Source organism: Camelus dromedarius, chromosome 17 (assembly GCF_036321535.1).
Source record: "Camelus dromedarius isolate mCamDro1 chromosome 17, mCamDro1.pat, whole genome shotgun sequence".
Lineage (NCBI taxonomy): Eukaryota > Metazoa > Chordata > Mammalia > Artiodactyla > Camelidae > Camelus > Camelus dromedarius.
The window spans coordinates 17,756,807-17,776,941 of record NC_087452.1 but is presented as its reverse complement, the minus strand read 5'-3'; the positions used below and the strand labels follow the sequence as shown (position 1 = coordinate 17,776,941).

At 40.6% G+C, this 20,135-nt stretch overlaps 1 protein-coding gene across 10 annotated transcripts in view; it reads left to right on the top strand.

The window, feature by feature from the left end:
* The window catches only part of MITF (melanocyte inducing transcription factor), a 209,327-nt gene that overhangs the window by 167,500 nt on the left and 21,692 nt on the right, over positions 1 to 20,135 (top strand). For 8 of the 10 annotated variants that reach the window (XM_031470722.2, XM_031470724.2, XM_031470721.2 and 5 more), the window contains 3 exons: positions 10,499 to 10,726; positions 11,770 to 11,853; positions 13,987 to 14,082. In XM_031470722.2, the coding sequence (XP_031326582.1) occupies positions 10,499 to 10,726; positions 11,770 to 11,853; positions 13,987 to 14,082 (408 nt within the window). The remainder of the gene's footprint in view (positions 1 to 10,498; positions 10,727 to 11,769; positions 11,854 to 13,986; positions 14,083 to 20,135) is intronic. The other 2 variants (XM_031470733.2, XM_031470734.2) reach the window with 1 other exon arrangement.

Sequence of the window (20,135 nt, the reverse complement as noted above, 5' to 3'; positions counted from 1 at the left end):
GTAAGTGAAGTAAGTCAGACAGAGAAAGATAAATATCATATGATGATAAATCACATATATGTGGAATCTAAAACAATGACAAATGAACTTACTTAACAAAACAGAAACAGACTCACAGACATAGAAAACAAATTTATGGTTACCAAAGGAGAAAGGGTGAGGGGATAAATTGTAAGTTTGGAATTTACAGATACTAACTACTCTATATAAAACAGATAAACAGTGAGGTCCTACAGTATAGTGCAGGGAACTATATTCAATATCTTGTGATAACCTATAATAAAAAATATGAAAAAGAATATATATATATATGTATAACTGAATCACTATGCTGTACACCAGAAACTAATACAACATTGTAAATCAACTATACTTCAATTAAAAAAAAATGGATTTCATTGACTGCACTGTATCCATCTGTATGCAGTTCTCAACTGGGAGCAATTCCTCCCCAGCCCAGGACATTTAGAGATGTTTTTGGTTGTCAGAACTGGTGTGGGAAGGGTGCTACTGGCATCTACTGGGCAGAGGCCAAGGATGCTGCTAAACATCCTACAATCCATGGGCAACCCCATAACAGGGTACCTGGCACCTGGCCATGGGGTACATAGTGCTGAAGTTGGGAAATCTTGAACTTACACGGCCACCTCGTAATTAATTTAATGCATTGCCTGCTATTAAATATTTGTTATTAGAAATTAATGGTTGGCATGCTTTCTGTATAAAGGGCCAGATAGTCAGCATTTTAGGCTTTGGGGGATTTAAGAGCTGTCACTCAGCTCTGTTGTAGTACTGTCATAGCTTGAAAGCAGTCGTAGTCTGTATGTAAATGAATGGCCATGGCTGTGTTCCAATAAAACTTTATTTACTAAAACAGGTGGTGGGCCCTTGGTAGTAATTTGCCTACTTTGTTCTAGGTAATGTTTTGTTGGACATCTTTGTCCTTAAATCTTTGCCCCTATACCCGGTGATTTCCTTAGGAAAAATTCTTGAAAGTATAAATTGCTGGATGAACATGTATGTACCTTTTAAAAGTTTACATCAATTTATTTTATTCTCTCGCCTGCATCTTAGGAGGTTGCTCACTGAGTGTGGCTTACTCTGACTCGTTTATGCCAGCACCATTCCATCAGATTTGGAGCTACCTCCAGGAATGTGGAGCGTGAAAGACTAAGGCGGGGTTTGCCAATTTAAATGCCTTCAGGAGTCAAGCAGATTAATGAGTAAATCAGGCCAGTTGTCATTGTCAGAATAAGAAGTGGTGGGAACGTGGCAAAATGAAGAGCAAGTGTCCCATCAAAAGTGGGAAGCTGGTTCTCAGCTCTGCCACCTGCTGGCCCACTAGAAAGTGGTTCATTGTTGCCAGATCTGTTTTATCCAGAGAAACCAGAAATCCAGATTTTGGTGTGAAAACGCCTCATTCTTAATTAAATACCTGGTGGCCCAGTAAGCCATGCCTGTGGACTTGTGCCCGGCTCAGGGACCTCTGCTTTAACTGTGACTTACCAAGGGGTCTGCAGCTTAGAGTTGGAGGCATATCACCTGGCTCCTGGCCACATGTGTTAGACCTGCAGGGAGGGCGTTATGGATGAGAACTGTAAGGTCTGGCAATCTCTGGCTATGTATCCCTGTAGGAAAGGAAGCGTTATAGCTCTGAGTAGGGAGGTGCACTTGTGAGTCATCTGCCTGGCCTGGAGACATTTCCTCCAGAGCTTTCTGAATTAGTCAGGAAGAGTGAGGGTCTACCACTTGTCCATTTCCTTAGGACAGTTTCAGGGACTGTCTGGATCCTAGTCTCCAACCTGTACAAGGCCCTGCACAATCTGACCCTTAGTCCTTAGTTTCTAGTCTCCCCTTCCTTCATGAGCTGCAGCCACACTGCCTCCGTTCATTCATTGATTCTCCAGATATTTGCTGAGCTCCTACTATGCGCCAGGACCTATTCTGGGCAAAGTAGAGCAGGGTGCAGGAATGAAGAGAACTGGCAGGGCGAGGGTTAGGGTTTTGAATAGGTTCCAACGGTGGTTGTAGGAGATAAGCTCAGAGAGGTCATGACCCCAGGGTGGAGGGGGAAATAGGCCCAGCTGGCAGGAGTCTTCAGACTTTGCTATGCATAAGAATCCACCTGGAGAGCTTGTTAAAACACAGATTTCTGGTCCTCACCCAGAGCTCCTGAGTCATTGACTCTGGGGTGGGTCCTGAGAATGTGCATTTCTAAGGAGCTCTGTGGGTATGTCTGGTTTAGGGACATGTAGGCCTTTGTAAGTAGTTGTTTTTTCTCAGACATAAGCAGGGAGCCATTGCAGAGGGTCTGGGGGTTTTGTGTGTGTGTGTGTGTGTGTGTGTGTGTGTGTGTGTGTAAAAGTGGCACAATCGGACATATTTTACAAGGCTCACCCAGTGTGTTGAACATAGGCAGCAAGAGGGCAGAGACAGAAGCAGATAGAAGAGTCTAGAGGTTTTCAGTCATCAGGTGAGAGATGATGATGGCCCGGATCAGTAAAGGTGGTGAAAATCAGTTAAATTCTGGATGTATTCTGAAGATGGAGCCAGTACTTACTGATGGATTGAATGTAGGGTGTAAAGGAAAGAAGTGAATCAGAGGTGACCCAGATTTTGGAAGTGAGCAATGGGGTTGAACCACATGAAGACCATTTTTTTGACCTACTCCACCCCCCCCCCCCCAAAAAAAACACTGGTAATTTCATATATTTCAACCTAAAAGAAGAATGGAGTTGCCATCTACTAAGATGGAGAAGACCACGAGGGGAGCTGATTTGCAGGAGAGGTTGGACATGTTAAGTTGGAGATGTCTGCAGTCCTGCCACTGGAGTCAGCACAGGGAGATGAGTACGGAGTTCAGGACATCTGGACTGGGGGTTTAAATCCAGGAGAGTGGCTTCCATCACCAGGGCTGTGCGTGCAGAGAGAGGGAGTCAAACTCTGAGCCTTGAGGCGCTCTGACATTTAAGAGGGAGAGAAGATGAGAAAACTAGTAAAGGCCACTGACTGAGAAGAAATAATGAAAGAGGCAGAAGGAAAACCAGGCGAGTGCGGTAAATAAGAAGCCAAGGGAAAAAGTGTGTGGAGAGCCTCCTTGCTGTTCCCTGAACAGGGGAGGCTTGTCCACACCTGAGGACTTTGGCACTTTGATGGGATGTTCCTCCCACCCATCTGCCTGGCTCATGCTCTTCCCCAACTTCAGGTCTGCTTAAATGTCATTTTTGGTTTTTTTTTTGATGAGGCCTTCCCTGAACAGCCTGTGTAAGATGAGGGTGGTTGCCTGGCATCTGGCTGGTACTCAAACAATATTCGCTGAACGAATGGTAAAGTTACAACTCTTTTGCTGGGAGTAGAAGTCTGCAGGAGAATGTATTAAAGCCTTGCGCTCAAGGTGTTGTCTGGCTCATGGACCATCCGGGTGGGCATCCCCTGGTACCTAATAATATAAATGCAGGCTCTTGGGCCCCACCCCAGACCTACACATTAAGGCTTGCACCCAATCCTGTATTTAGTTCTTTATGTATCCATGGCAAGAGGGTGATTGGATGTTCTCTCAGATGACAGCGACTCAAAATAAGAGGTTAAAACTATCAGAACTGGGGAGTCTGTAGTTGCTTCTGTATTCAATCAGTTGTTATCATGTGATTAAAAATAAACTTGCATGAAGAGGCTTTCAAGAATGTTTTATATGGTTATCCAAGTGATTTCTTGGTTTTATTTTGAACTGACCTGAGCTAGGAGTGAATATAAAATGCACAGCACCTGATACGTGGTAGACAATTCTGGGTGAGTGAATGCTAATTCTGTTTTCTGTATTTTACAAAATCTTGGTATATAATATGACATGTCCACGGGTAACCACTGATACGATCGTCAAAATCCAGGACCTGTCAGTGCATGGTTGTCTCTTAAAATGAGTTATGGATCAAGTTTGTTGGCTCTTGCTGCTTCTCTCATACGGAATTTGATTTTATAAGTAGCGTTTTTATTCTGGGATTATAAATACTCTGCAGGTAGACAGCTACCACTCTTTACTCTCTCATAATTCTATTTGGCTGAATTGAAAACTTGATATTCTTTTTATATTCAGTCCTTTGGCTTATTTTAGTCTGAGAGAGAAAAAACATTACATATAGAAGGAGTTTTTTTTATGGTAATACTTTTCTTTTTTTCTGAGGCTGCTAAATATTGTTTATTCTAAATGCAAAGCATGCCCACCTTGAGGTTTATAATAAGCACAGTGTTTTCTAGGTCATTAGCTAAGGATAAGAAGCCTGCTAAAACTTTTGGGTCTGGCTGGTCTACTTTATTCTATTGCAGCACTAAAATGACAGAAAAATGGATTTGCCCTCCTTTCCTTTTGTACACGTTTATGACTCATTTTTCTGAATTCAGAGATCCTACAAAGTGGTGTGAAAGTATGCAGACCAGTAACAGCACGGTATAAATTTATGCATATTCGTGTGTGCACACATAGGGTGTGGGAGTACCCCTCCGGTTTTACACAGTTTTATCTTTCTCCCTTTACTCAATTAAATTAAGTCCTAGATCAAAACTGATCAACAGTGAAGGTGTTTCCATCACTTGCAACAGGGGATAGGATGGTAGGGCCCTTGGTTTGATTTTTAACCCTGGCAAGTCTTTTAACTTTCTTTTCAGAATTGCAGGGGTTTTTTGTTTTTGTTTTTGTTTTTGTTTTTGTTTTATATTCAAAACAGGAATAATGAAGCACATCCTGTGTTCTTACGTGGCTGCTTGTTCAGTTTAGACAGCATTTGGAAAAACAACTATGAAATGATGTGTACATGTACTGTTTTTCTTTAGAAAAATCACTTCTTTCTTTTCTTCAAGCCTTGCTGAAGCTTCTACATATAGGAAAGCTGAATTCTAGATGGGTAAAGCTTTTTTACAGGGCGTGTTGGCATTTTCTGTAAAAATGTAGACAGTAGATGTTTTAGGCCCTGGGAGCCAGGCGGGCTCTGTCGCAGCGGCTCTTCTCTGCGGCTCTGGTGTGAGAGCATCCGTGGGCAACACACGAACGGATGGACGTGGCTGTGTGCCAAGGAGGCTTTATTTATGGACACTGAAATTTGGACTTCATAGAATTTTCATGCATCATGAAATACCATCCTTTTGATGGTTTTCAACCATTTAGAAATGTAAAATTATTCTTTGTTTATAAGCCATCCCCAAATGGGGAGCAGGCCTGGAGGGGCTGGTGGGCAGGTCCCTGTGGTAGGGAAGAGGACCTGGGCGTGTCACCCTTGGTCACTTCTGACTTGCCTTTATTTAAGTACTCTTTATTTTTGCTTTTTGTTTGCATATGCTTTTGATTCTTCCCTCCTAGGTCAAGATTCATATCCTTGTTGTCCTCATTTTTGGTTAAGGGTACCTTTGTACAGATTGTACAGAAAACATGACTGAGTGAGAACATGTGTTCTGGGCTGGTGTTTGCTTTTGTGCTCATATTATCATTGTGGGACTGAAAAGAATCTTGGCACCTCTCAGAGGTGACCCTGGATAAGACTTTGGTCCAGTCGTTTCAGAAAGCTAGCTTTCTCTGTTTCATCATTCTCTCAGGGATAGTGATTGCATAACTAACCTTCTCTATACCTTGTCCTTTAAAAGACGGTATAAGAATGGTGGTTTTGGGTGGGAGTGTATAGCAACTGATTGAATTATCATCCTTTTATAATATGCCTTAAGCTTACTGAGCCAAAGTCCACATTCTCTCTCTAAACCACATACTGAGAAATCTGAACACTTCATTGACTTGTTTAAAAAAAAGTAAAATCAATTGTAAACTAAAAGGATTACAGGAATCTTCATTCAATTTTATTTATATTCTGGTTTACAAATACTAGAAGGACTCGAAGAACAGTGGACATCAGATGGGGATTTATTTTGCTCCAGTGAACTCCTTTGTCAGCCAAGATGACAGTATCTACAAATACTGCCTTACGCGCTGTGTTCCAGAATCTCTTTAGACTGAAACTGATGGGAAACAACTTGTCAGTGTCACCTGGGAAGTGGCGAGGCTAAACTGTGACAGTTAGAAGGTGATTCATTCCATTTCTCTTGCTATCAATTCAGGATCTGAATGAAGAAAGGAAAAAAGGCAAAAAGATAGTAGTTGTAACCAGGAAAAAAAAGCTTCAAAGCTTTTGGATTTTTGCCCTTGAGCAAGATAGCTAACATACTTTATTTATGTGAAATATAAATTATGCCAGTAAAATAGTGTATTTTGATAGAGTAAGAAGCATCCCAGCTTTATTTTGTGGTCTGTGTGCTTCAAGTGCCCAGTAATGTCCAGCTTTTGGTATCTGAATTCCTTAATGTGGATAGTTGGTTTGAAGGTCAAAAACATGCAAAAATTATCAGGAAATGATGCAGAAGTTGAATGCCACATAAAAGTTTTCATCTGCATGCTTGTTTGGCTATTTTTAAATGAGTGAAACAGAAATCACTAACTAAAAAGTTATGGTTTAGAATGGTTGAAGACAGGACATTATATATACATGGCTTTTAAAATATTCAAAGGACAGTAGTATAGAGCTTCATAATAATGCCATAAAAAGTTAGGGCAATTAGCGTTTTCCTCCAGCATCTTCTGGATGTGAGGGAAGCAAGACACTATTCAGAGGCTGTGTCACACACCAGCAACACACAGCTGGGAATTGCATGGCTAGGATTGGGTGGAGGTGATGCAACGGCGCCAGCTGTGTTCCAGGTCAGCGGTTCTCAAAGTGTCATCAAAGTGGCCAGGGGATCTCCAAGATTCTTGTAGTTCGGCTAGGTCAAAACTACTTTCATAAGAACGCTAAGGTGTTCTTTTCCTTTCGTTGTGTTTATCCGTTGAGTACGATACTACATGCCATTTTATGTCAGGGACTTGAGTATCTGTGGATTTTGGTATCTGTGGGGGGTCCTGGAGCCCATCCCCCACGGATACCGAGGGATGACTGTAGACGGAACAGTCTGACCAAGGCCACTTGATGTGTTAAAATGGTGTTGTTCTGATGGCCAGTGGAATATGTGCTAGTGGGTAATCTTGTGTTTTAAAAATGTCTTAGTTTTAATTCCTAAGATGATAAAAACGTGTAGAAGTAACCCATGTAAACACAATAAATTCCAAGAGTTTAAGAAGGTTCTAAGACAAAAGGAAGTTTGAGAACTGCTATTTCAGATGGTTGCTAAGCCTGGTAGAGGCAGGGTTTCATTTAATGCTGAAAACACCTCTAAAAGGCAGGTTCTGTCGTCATCCCCCTTGAGTATGAGGAGAGGAAGACCTAGAGAGGTTGATGATTTGCAAAAGGTCACCTAAGTAGTAAGTTGCAAAGTCAGAATTTGAACCCAGGTTTCGAGTTCTTCTCTGTTCTGACTGCTGTTGCCTCTCACAGAAGCACCAGGAAGTGCCTGGATCTTGTCACTGACTTCTAAGAACTTTGGCCACCCCCCTGCCTCAAGAATGTGGATATGAAGATTCTCCTTGTGAACAATGTAAAGCAGAGACCACATTCTACTTGTGGGCTGAGTCCAGCCTACAGATGGGTTTGATTTTTCTTATACTGTATGAAAAATCAAACCATTGGGTGTCATTTTTGTAATCTGGGAAATTTCACTTAAACAAGAAGTTCAGATTGCCAGCTAAATTGAAAAAGTATAAGATCTGGCTAGACTGGAATGGTTTTCCCATATGGCTACAGTCAGTTGCAGATTATGTCAGCTGTTCCTTTTAGATGAGACCTGTGTCCTCTAGTTTGCCACAGACCTCACCACTCCCTATTACACCCCACAGAACATGACCTCATTTATGTTATCTGTTTTAAGTGTTGGACTGAAAACAGCTAGTCTTCTCTGTAGTGTTTATAGACAATCTGTTCTCAGCTTATTTAAAAGACCCTGACAGTAATAAGGCAACATACATCCCACCCTGATTACCCCAGCCTGGTTGTAGTAAAGACCTCACTGACGATGCCAGATAGAGAACAGATTGCTTATTTCCTCACTAATGCTTAAAATTATGATTCATTAAAGAATAAGGATCTGCCAGTGAATTAACATTTATTTTTAAACATTCAGCCCTTTCTTTTTTAAGTGCAATAGTGAAATAAGCACATTACACCCATTGCCCTCATTTTATGTTTATTTTAGTCATGTCTGTTGTCCTCATCATTATCGTGTCTGGACCCTTTATGAAACCCTAAAATGTCTCTGTGAACCCCTGTGTGCATGTTAGATCAGTCATTTGAAACAATTTGAGATTGCCGACTAAAGGACTTCATTATCCTGGGCATTTGGATGCAATTATTGAATGTCAAATTCTTGTGCTTAAAATATCTCACCATTTCAGCAATGACTGTCACCCATTACCATAATTTTTAGATATGTATTTGTCTGCCTTTTTTCTTGGGTTGCCTCACCCCAGACTGTTACAAAGCTGGCAAGCATATCTACTTGTTCCTAGTGTGTGTTCTCTGCTTTGCCCAGTGTTTAGCACACAGTAACAGTAAATAATGGAGTAAATGACCAAATATATAAATGCATCCATTGTGTATATAACTCTTATTCTTCTCTAGCACCAAGAATTATATTAAAAGATTTTTTGTAAAAATGTTTATGTTTCCTAATTTGAGGATTAAATTGGGGAGATGTATATTTCTTATTTTCCACATGAATATATATGCAAAAGTGCCTCTGTGTGTGTGTATGTATTTTCCCTTTTCTGTTTAGAGTTGCTCCCCCTCTTCCTGATGTAAGGTCAGTCGGAAATTTACGAATCTGTCCGACTAAGAATAAGATGCCCATTCATCTTGGATGCAAGATGAGGCTGTTGAACTTGGAAGCAGCGAAGACGTCTCCATACTAAAAGACACTCTTTCTGCATTTGGAAGTGGCAGTTATTTGTCCAGTAGAAAAGTCTCATGTGCAGCTTATAGGCAGTGCTCTCCAAAGGGGGCATCTGGCTCTTAACCTATTACTGAAAGAGAAATAGCATTGTCTATTAATACTACTGGAACTAAAGATGAATAGTGAATTGGCCTTGATGTGACAGTGAGTTTGACTTTGATAGCTCATCAGTTAAAAAGGTTCTTTTATATTTATGAAAAAAAAATGTGACGTCAAGCTGGGTGGGGTGGGATGGGATTGATATCAATATTTAAGATCAAACTCGTAGGGCTTCCAAAAAAAAAAGCCCCTTGTGTGAACTTTTTTTTTTTACATGCATAACTAATTAGCTTAGGTTATTATAAGCAGGGCTGCTGTGATAAAGTTTCCGGTGGTGTCTCAAGGTACCTTGTAGTGCCTTCTCTATGCCAGTCTCCAAATCGGAATTACAGAAAGTAGAGGGAGTGAATAGTCTACCGTTTCTCGTTGGATTGGGGCCACGAAAAACGTTGTTATGCTGGAAATGCTAGAATATAATCACTATCAGGTGAGCTTTATTCTTATTCATATTCAGTCTCTGAAATTTAATCAATAAATTTGAGTGTTTCACCTCTTCGTGTTGTTGTAGTAGACACACAGCTCTCAGTAAGTACATGTCTTACCAGTTTGATGCTGTTTATTGTCTGATAATGTAAGCAGTAATTCAATGTAGTTTTGAACAGAGTAAATATGAGTAGGAATTTTTTCCCCCTGGTGCACGGCTGTGCTCTCTCCATCAGCTCCTGTTTGTAGCTCATAAGATTAAACTGTGTTTATCAAGGGAAAAAAATTACTTTAAATTTAGTATCATTGATTTAAAAAAAAAAAGCTTCTTATTCTGTATTAATGTTTATAAGAAAGAAGGGGGAAATCTCCTGGTGGCTTAATGTTCATGCTTTTAAAAACACATGCATAGAGGTGTTATGCATTTGAAAGGAACTGTTTAATGTGGGAACTGTCTTTTATTGTGAGTTTAAAATCTTAATTAAAATGTTGAATAATCATGTCCAAATGAAAGTAGAAGGAATTAATCCACAACCAGTTGATTTAATCATCAGAATATTTCTGTTTATTTTCTGCAACCGTTTTACACTTGTTTCTAAAGGAGTTTTTTGTTGTTGTTCTGTTTTGTTTTTGTTTTTTTAAAGCAGAAAGCTGTTCTGTTTGCCAAAGGAAAGTGAAATAAATCAAGTTATGCACCTTCTTCTAGATTATTGTTTTGATCTTAATAAACTCTTCCAGGTGTGTTGGGGAAATTTTTGCCCTACAGATAGTTGTACATTTTCAGTTATTAGACATGAGAAGACGGGCGCAGGGTTTTAAAGGCATGTACCGCTAATTAGCAGGGAAATGAAACAGGGCAAAGTATTAACCCCAAATCCTAAGAGTTAGCCTTGAGACTTCAGTAATATCAAAATCCATTAGCACAGTGCCTGGTACCTAACAGGGTCTTAATCATTGATTCTGTTGCTGGCCTGGCCCGTCTCATGTTTGTGCCTGAAAGAAGAACTGTCCAGAACTCGCAAATAACAGCGCTCTCTTCTCTTCCCTCCGTGGCTATGTTCAGGTGCAGACCCACCTCGAAAACCCCACCAAGTACCACATACAGCAAGCCCAAAGGCAGCAGGTAAAGCAGTACCTTTCTACCACTTTAGCCAATAAACATGCCAACCAAGTCCTGAGCTTGCCATGTCCAAACCAGCCTGGCGATCATGTCATGCCACCGGTGCCGGGGAGCAGCGCACCCAACAGCCCCATGGCTATGCTTACACTTAACTCCAACTGTGAAAAAGAGGTAATTTATGTCTCCTCCCCTCTCCTTTTTCTTACACTGAATGACTGTCTGTTGGATCTTACTCCCGCACTTGACTACGGACTCTAGTCTGTCCACGTGGCCACCTTCACCGGCCTTTGTCCCAGGTTCCCCATCAGAGCCGTCACCCTCCAACTTCTTCCCACTGCCGCCATCGCTGGGTTATTGGGTTTATGGCTCGTGGCTCGTAGCAGGAGCCCTGGTCCCCTTGGAGCGGAATGTGGAGGCGAGCACACTTTTTCTCCCACCCTGTTTCCGCTTCGTTAGCTGAATGTTCTCTTGTCTTCCAGGCCTTTCCGTTTCCAAAGCAGTGAAAATGCAGGGAGAGGAGGGAAGGTGGAAAAAGAATAGCAAAAATAGAAAAGGTGTGGGACAGGCGGTTTAGAAGTTCCGCTTGTTGTGAATGTCTGGAATATTATTTTTATTTCTCCCTGAGTTGGGGGGGGGGTGGAAAGCGCAGAATGTGCGTGGCTGGATTGCAATAATACAGCACAGGAGAATGTAACAGAAAAGCAAAGGTGTCGTTGCTGAGTAAATTCGGTTTCCTACTAAATTGCTGCTGCTGGTTCGATCTGCTTTTGTAAAGGCTGAGTTGGAGACAAGACTCAAACAGACCTCAAGCTGACTGTTGCATCAAAATTGGAAGCATACCTAAGAGGAGAGTGGAGATTGATGCCTGTTGTTTACAAATTATGAGACGATGAGCTTCACTTGAATGGAGTTTTACTGTCCTCTGAAACGTTTATGTGATTTCAGAGGTGACTTCCTGAAGTTGGTTGATGTTAATTTCTAGAGGGACACAGTCTTCCCTTTTGCCCAAACCAACCTTCTTATTCTTCTCTGTCCGTGTTTGTCATCTATCGAGCTGATTGGATGGGAAGTTCTTCCTTCGTTGTTTCGGTTCTTCGTCAGATTCCACCTTTATTGTTCCTCTTGTTGCCGTGCCATCAGGCTCGTGTGAACATGTCATTGAAAAGTCATTTGCAAATCCAAGTCATGAGCTGATTTTGCTTGTGTTTTTGCAGGGATTTTATAAGTTTGAAGAGCAAAACAGGGCGGAGAGCGAATGCCCAAGTATGAACACGCATTCACGAGCGTCGTGCATGCAGGTACTGAATGACTTGGCAGCCCGGGGATGTAACACATGGTAATGAGGATCTATATTTGTGGCTAATCACACCTTCCTGATGACTTAAGGGATTTTTTTTTTTTTTACCCCCATTGATTTTTTTTTTAATAGAAAAAGCTATGAGCAGGCCTCCTTTTTTCATGGTGTCTCATGATTAAAAAATTACTAGGGAATTGATACTTAAAATGCATTCAAGTTGCTTTATGTCATTAAAAAGTGCTAAAAATACATAAATTTTAACAAATAAAGTATAAACTGCTGTACTGCATTTAGATACCATCATCAAAGCATATTATACAAGTTTATAGGTTAGCTACTTTGATCGGATATTAGTAAAACCAAAAGATGTGTGTGTGTGACATATGTTGTTTTATAAAGTGGAATCTCATGGAACATATATTTTGAAACTGTCTTTATTCATTTAATAATAATTAATGGATTTTTTCCCAAGTAATTAAAGGTTCCTCTGTGACATCCTATTTAATGGAAATATGAATCATGCTACATCCATTTATTAATATATTTATGTATTTTAAAATATGTGCGTAGATATATGAGAAAGATGAATAAGCAACAAAAATTCTTATTTTTTTCCTTTTCTATACTGCCTATAACCAACATACATTACACTTTTCATAAGAAAAAAATTATTTAAAAAATTCTATTATACCAAACCCACTAATTTCATTTCCCTAAAAATAAAATAAAAATTTTACAAAGAAAGGTTGCTCATAGGCCCATTTTCTTGTTCGCCAAGCCATTTGGAAAAATCATCTTTTAAAAACAAACAAAACAGATAAAACTGGTGTACCTAGAAATGGAAGTTAATAAACAACGTGCTGGCAGTTTTTGAAAACTGACCTCCAATTATTCTTCTCAGGGGTCACCTTAATACCACGCTTTTTTTTTTTCTTTTTGAGTGTTTACTATATTCCTGGTACTATGAGCACTTTATATGGTTTATCCTAAAATGTCACAAGAATCCAGTGAGGCAATGAATATTATTAACCCCATTTTACAGATTGGCACACTGAGGCTCTTAAACATTAGCAGCATTGCCCCAGTTCATAATGTGGGAGAACCAGGATTCCAATAAGCCCCATGACATTGGAGCCTGTCTTCTTTGGTTGAAAATGGCAAAAAGACAAAGGAGCACCCATCTGAGTTCTGAGATTGCATTGTGTGTTTGTGAATTACTATTAAGACCTGGGCATGTGCGCGCACACACACATACATGCCAGATAGCTCAAATACATAAGGTGTTTATGAAGAAATGTTTTCACAGTCTTGTCTTTGCAACTGCTGCGATGCACGTGTAATCACTGTTGTTTATTATCATAACTGACGTTTTGGTACTTCAGGAATAAAATTGATCTAGAGGGAATGTCAGCTCCACGAGTGTAATGATAACCTCGTCCTGGCATACTCCTCCGGGAATGCCAAGCACACTGGCAGCTGTACAAGGAGAGGCTTTATTCTACGAGTCACTTTAAGAATAGTGCAGGGCTACCCAGTGTCCTGGGAGCCATGGTGCCCCACTCATCCCTAAGGGAGCCAAGGCCAGAATTGCCATCTGTTTTTTTTTTTCACTCCAAGGAGGGTGTGGGAAGGGTACTGAGCAGAGTCTTTATAGAAAAGAGCAAAAAGCAGTCTGTCATTCAAGATGAAGTTTCCAGGTTCATCTTTCCTCTTTAGGGCGGGCAGTTTTGCATGATGGTTGAGAGTATGGTTCAAGTTTTCTTCTCCAATGTGTAACTTTGGGCAAGTTACTTCTTGTTATCTCACCTGGAAAATTGCTATAATCATAGCACCTACGCTGATAGGGTGATTGTCAGGGTAAATCACTTGGCCCATGAAAAGCCCTGAGCCCAGTGCCTGGCACCTGGTAATCACTCACTAAAGCTCTGGTTATGTATGTCAGCCTCATCACCCGCTAGTGTTAGTGGTCCTCAATAATGTTCTCATTTGGGGAGGAAGAGGACAATTACCTCTTAGGGTCTAACTAAAGAATGTTACTGCTTTGGATAAGAAAAGACCTTGGATCTCTTTTTGGCTTGCTTTGCACAATGTTTTTGCTTATATCTGTCTCTCTTCTGTGGCCTTTCTCCTTCAGATGGATGATGTAATTGATGACATCATTAGCCTAGAATCCAGTTACAATGAAGAAATCCTGGGCTTGATGGATCCTGCCTTGCAAATGGCAAATACGGTATTGTTGACCTGTTTTTCCTAAAAGAAAATCTTGAGATATCATTTCCAGTGTTTGCTCCCTTTCCCTGAATTTTCTGTTTATCCTTGCAAGTGATTCATGGAGAAATTTATTCATAATGAAACAGAGAATTCTCTCAGGATCACAAATAAATGACTTGGACATCAGAAGTTAAGAATTTCTCCTGAGTTTATCAGTCACCCCAGGATTAAGCTCTGCGTTCCGTGGAGTCCAGGTCCACCTTCAGTAGCACCTTAGCTCTTCCAGTTCCCTTACCATCTGATGCCCAACTTAGTACACTGCTGCCAAGGGAAATACTGTAAATTGCATTATTTACAGCGGTATTCCAGTTGGCCTGAAAAATTCACGCAGTTTTTAAAAGAGTTACTTTCCTGTTCACAAACAATAGACTGACGTTCGAGTTACCCTTCTTCAACAGCAGATTTACTCCCGTGTGAGCTAATTAACCAGTGCCCATATCTGCTTTTCTCTGGTACTCACTGCTCTCTGGAATTTGGAGCCTTGCTTGGAGCGCTTCTTTTCTTTCACTCCTCACATTTGTGTCCTGTGTTCCCGTTTTGCCAAAGTCTGATTGCAGATCTCACTTAGTCCTTGCAGCAATTTATTGAGTCACGTGGGGATGGTATCATCGCCCTCAGCTTCAGGATTAGGAAGGGTTAGCTCGTGTTGCCAGAGATTACAGAGCTTGGACGTGTCAGAGCCAGGACCCTGCAGTACGTCTCTGAGTGCCTAGTCCAGTCCTTTGCTGTCTTCTGTGAGACCAGTGCCACGAGGCAGTCTTATTCTTCAGCAATTAGTATTTGAACGACTGATTTCCACAAGGGAACAGGGGTGAAGGGGGAGTTGTTGTTCATGGGTATAGAGATTCACGTGTACAAGATGAAAAAGTTTGGGGGATGTGTCGCACACCAATGTGAATATATTTAACACCCCTGAACTGTACACTTAAAAATGGTTAGCCTGGTAAATATGTTTTTTGTTTTTGTCACAGCAAAAAACAAATTTTAAGACTAGATTCCAATAATAAATTCCCTTGGCAACAGAACATGGTAGCATTTATTTATTCTAAAATCCCTAGAAAACCAAATTTTTGTAGTTAACCTTTTCTGTCTTTTTTTTAAAGTATGGTCAGTTTACAATGTTGTGTCAATTTCTGGTATACAGAATAATGTTTCAATCGTACATATACATATATATATATTTGTTTTCATATTCTTTTTCATTATAGGTTACTACAAGATAGTGAATATAGTTCCCTGTGCTGTACGGTAGAAACTTGCGTGTATCTATTTTATATACAGTAGTTAATTTCTTTTCTGTCTTGATCCAGTTCTTTAAGTCACTTACTTGAAGTCCTGAGGAGTGAGGACTCTCCTTGAAGCCTCAAAGCTTTTTCTAGGATCCTTAGTTTTGTCCTTTTCCTACTCATTTAAACTCACCCCCTGATTTTGAAAGAACTAAATATTCTTTCTGACTAATGTTTCCATGACAGAATTTTCCCACCTTCTTTGAGTCCTCAGTTGGCTTCTGCAACCCTCTTGCTTCCAGCTTCGGGCATCCCGTGAGGCAGACTGCATTTGTCAGTAGTCACAATCCTAGGATGAGCGTGAGCAAAACCCTTGGAGGAGTTTGCACTGGGGAATTTATAAACACACTACGCCCTTGCAGCATTCATTAGCAATGGCCCAGTCATCTCAAAAGAGCTTTGCTGATGAGGGTGGTCATTTTTCCAGTGGCATCAAGTAGATAGCTGAGCACACTCAGAGGTCTGTAGAATGGACATGATTTTAAAAGATTATTCCTTTTCTATTTCTCCCCAGTGGTGAGGACCTTTGACATCATGTGAGCCAACCTACAACTCAATACGTTAACCTCCTCTTGCATATCCTTTGTACCCCCCACAAAAATTCAGGCATCCAGCTTCTTGAAAGCCTTCACTGAGGGACGTGTACTAGCTCACAAGGGAAGCAGTGAAGCACAGCGGTTAGGAGTTGAAGATTTATGATCAGACCTGGGTTCACATCCCAAGTCTGCCATTTACTGCATGACCTTGCACGTTACTTAGCTTCTTGAATTCCTGCGTTTCCCCATCTGGAAAATGGGACTGATAATTGTACTTACCTTACATGGTCATCTCATAAAGTATGTGTGGCGTTTAGCATTGGAAATGTGACTTGTACTCAACACTATCTAAATTATTAAGTTTTTATTAATTAATTTATTATTAATTATTAAATTACTGATTTATTATACTTTGAAATAATTTTGATGGTGTTTTATCCAGGTGATATCCCCTTGGCACCTGTGACATGTCAAGCTCCATATTAGAATAATATCATACTTAATAATCCAGATATTTCTCACAGTGAGTCTCTCTGTGAGTTCCGGCTATTGGCCCCAGTCCGCCACCTGGAGAGCTTGTCCTCATGACAGTTCTCCTGAAGATGACCTTCAGACTGACTATCCATGTCCCCTCAGTCTACATTAGAGTAGGTGTCCTAGTCCTTCATTGTCCAGTTGCTCCTGGGCTAATTGTAAGATTGATTTAGCATTTATTAAATGCCTCGTGTATGCCCGACCCTGGGTGAGATGCTGTGGATACAGATGAGTCTGGGAAGGGAGAACATTTCAGACCTTGGGTGGGGAAGGGTAATTCAGGAGCAGAGAGGCCATCTCAGGGGGGCTCCCAGGTAGGAAAGAGCCCCCAGGCAGACTTTAATTAATTCCCAGTCAGGAGAGGAGTAGCCTGCCGCCTCCCTTGTGAGTCTCGTCTTTGTCCCGGCACTCATTTCTCTTCTAGGTTCCCACCCATCAGAGCTTTCCCACCGCAGACAATTTCAGCATTTTACTAGTAGCGAAAAGACACTGTATCACAGAGGTACATAGAAACACAGATTCTGGCCAGACATCTGAGTCCAGTTGATACTCTGGAATCACTTATTTGACCCCTCTGCCTCACTTTCCTTCTCTGGAAAATGGGGGTAATGATAGCACCTAAAACAATAGAATCTATGTGAAAATTATGAGAGTTAATCTACGGAAAATGTTTATAACAGTTCTGGTCCTGATAAGCTTTCTGTAGATGTTTGTGACTAACTCTTATTCTTGCGTTGTCAAAATGAAATAACAAAGCTACTACAATGTACTAATGTTTTAATTTTTTTTTCCCACAGTGAAGTTTAAACTTAATGTTTTTTATGTTGTGCATTTATCCCTCTTATTTGATTCTTTTAAGTGGTCTATTTCAAGTTAACTACTAAAGTGGAAGGAACACTTAGACAGGAAACTATCCTAAGGGAATTGGAGTCTAGAAATAACCATTCTGAGAGCACAAGGGCCCTCTTGTACCATCACAAACAAAGAATAAAAGTCCCAGTTTACTTGTGCTAACAGTGCTCGATTGATATTCAGAGAACAGGACCATCCAGAGAGAAAAAAATAATAACATTTCACAATTATCATTTACTTGGAAAAATATTCATTTTGGTGGAGCAGAACATTGAAGAACTTGATTCAGACCAAGTTTAGGGCACATCCCCATGTGGGTCTACCTTCTCTTTATTTGTCCTAATTAGGCTGTGTAGCTGGTGCCCTGGGACTGAAATCTTGTCCATGAGGTTAATGTGCTGGATAAGAACCCAGCAAAGGCACAATGTATCCACATGAACCGAAGATGCCTCTTCTGCTTCCTTAGTTCCCAAAGTGTTATGTTGACCTAATTATGATGTTATGTGTTTAGGGGGGGGATTTTCCTAACTCAAAAGGGGAACCACAGCCTCGTTTCTTAAATTTACATGACTAGGAGACTAATGTTTAAATTAGAAAGCCATATTATTTTAATAAGCCTTCCTTTCAGTAGCCTCGACAAATAACAGCCATTAATACAAAAAACATAGCCATCGTTAGGGCAGGGTCTTTCAACCTTGGTACTATTGACATTTGGGATGGACAATCCCTTGTTGTGGAGACTGTCCATCCGTTGTAGGATGTTTAGCAGCATCCTTGGCTTCTGCCCACAAGACGCCAGTTGCACTTGGCCATCTCACTGTGACAGCCCAAAATATCTCTAGACATTGACAGATGTCCCCTGGGGAAAGGGGGCAAAATCGCCCCCAATGGAGAAGATAGAGGATACTGAGTAGTGACTTTAGCCTTGCAGATCCTCTGATTCTTGTGCATAGATTTGCAGTCCAGTAAACTGGTATAATGGTCATCAGGGTGCTTGACAATTAACATGGCAGGTGGTTTTGTTGATCAAAGTGAAAATTAGCTTGACTGTCCAAAAACTGGACTAGGAGTACAGTACTTTCTAGAAAGCTGTATTACTAGACATGGCAGTTTATCAGTCACTTAAGAAGCAGGTACTGTTTCACCTGCTTTATCTCATTTACTTTTTACAAATCCCTGTGAGATGGGTGACGTGCTTGCCACTTTTCAAAGAGGGACAGCTCACCTCAGAGACGTTAATATATAGTTGGTCAGTGACAGAGGCAGGTTCTAACCCAGGTCAAAGACTCTTACACAGAGGCTATAAAGGACTGCACTGTTAATTTGTAAATTTGAATATCTACACTTGGTTAGTGAGCAACTGGGTTTTTATTTGCTCAGGTTGGGTTGGCGATTAATTGAAAATTGCTGTTTCTAATTGGTTAATATCAGCAGGTTGATACTGACCCCCAAATACTGCTGTTAACATGGGATGTGAACCTCCTGTCAAAAACCTCCTCTCAAACATAGCAAGAACCTTGACTTTTTTTGTGTGTGAAATCAGCAAGATAATCTACACAAAGCACCTTTGTACTTCTGTGCCTGGCTCAGAGTAGGCACCCACAAAATGAAGTTTTCCCCAGCAAAATATTCTGGCAGGCTCTACGCTGCCCAGTCCTAACTAGCAAGTATTGGAAAAGCAGCCGAAGTGGGAAACCTTTTAGAGAACTCTCTAGAAGGTTATAAGCTACCTTTTCAACTGGAGGTAATGATGTCTGACCCCAGTGGAGTGCCTGATAAGGCGTCTTGTTATAGAGATTTTAATTCCTCTCTCTATTTGGTCGGCAGTGCTGTTAGTCCGTGCCATTTGCAGTGATCGTCCCTGTAGTTTTTAACCCCATCCCAATCCATTTCTTTCTGGGTCTCCCCCGCCCCCACCTCACCTGTCCATCTAGCCATCTTTCCATCTCTCTCCCCACCTTGCATTTGTGTCTCTCTTCCTGTTTCCACCCTGTCCCTTGTGTCTTTGTCTCTGTCTCATTCGCAGTTTTTGATTCTTTTCATGTGATTTTTTTTCCCTCTCTCTTTCTGTGATTCTGCATTTATTAAGTATATGTCCATGTAATATTTTCCTTAGAATATGGTTAGAAAATATATTCTTGTTCTGGAGAAGTTTATAACTAGATATCTGTTCAGTGTACATCCATTGATGACTTAGTTTTTTTTTTTTAAAGCTAATTGAACTTATCACTTGCTTATTATTTATCCTTAACAAATTATCATAATAACAGAATTGCATGTTTTGCATGCAGTTTGCATATGAAACATAATACATATAATTGTATTTCTAGAGTCATGGGAATAATTTTTTAAGCTTGTTGCATTGAATCTGAAGTCACATTCTTGGTTTATTAATACTCAGTAGTTCTCCCCAAATCCGAAACTCCAGAAGGACAGGAGGATAAAGCTTCGGAATCTCGAGGGGTTACCAGATGTCATAGCAGCTTTCTAAGTTTTGACTCTCTGCCTGTTTACAGTGCTGCATTGAGACATGTGAGCGCTTTCCACTTTGCTGCATTAAATTGGACAAGAATAAACCTGAACACATATAGGGCAGGGCTGACCCTAAGAAGGTGACCTGTTTCACATGAAACCACTAAATGAAATGACAGCTAATAATCGGAGTCACTTTTTTTTTTATCAGTTCTTTAGCTAGCAGGCCTTGAAATGTGGTTCAAGGGCATTTTGTTATCACAGTGCCTTGTTCATTTGCATATGCATAGTGGGGTATGTGTGTTACATTTTATATGTGTAATTTGTATGCT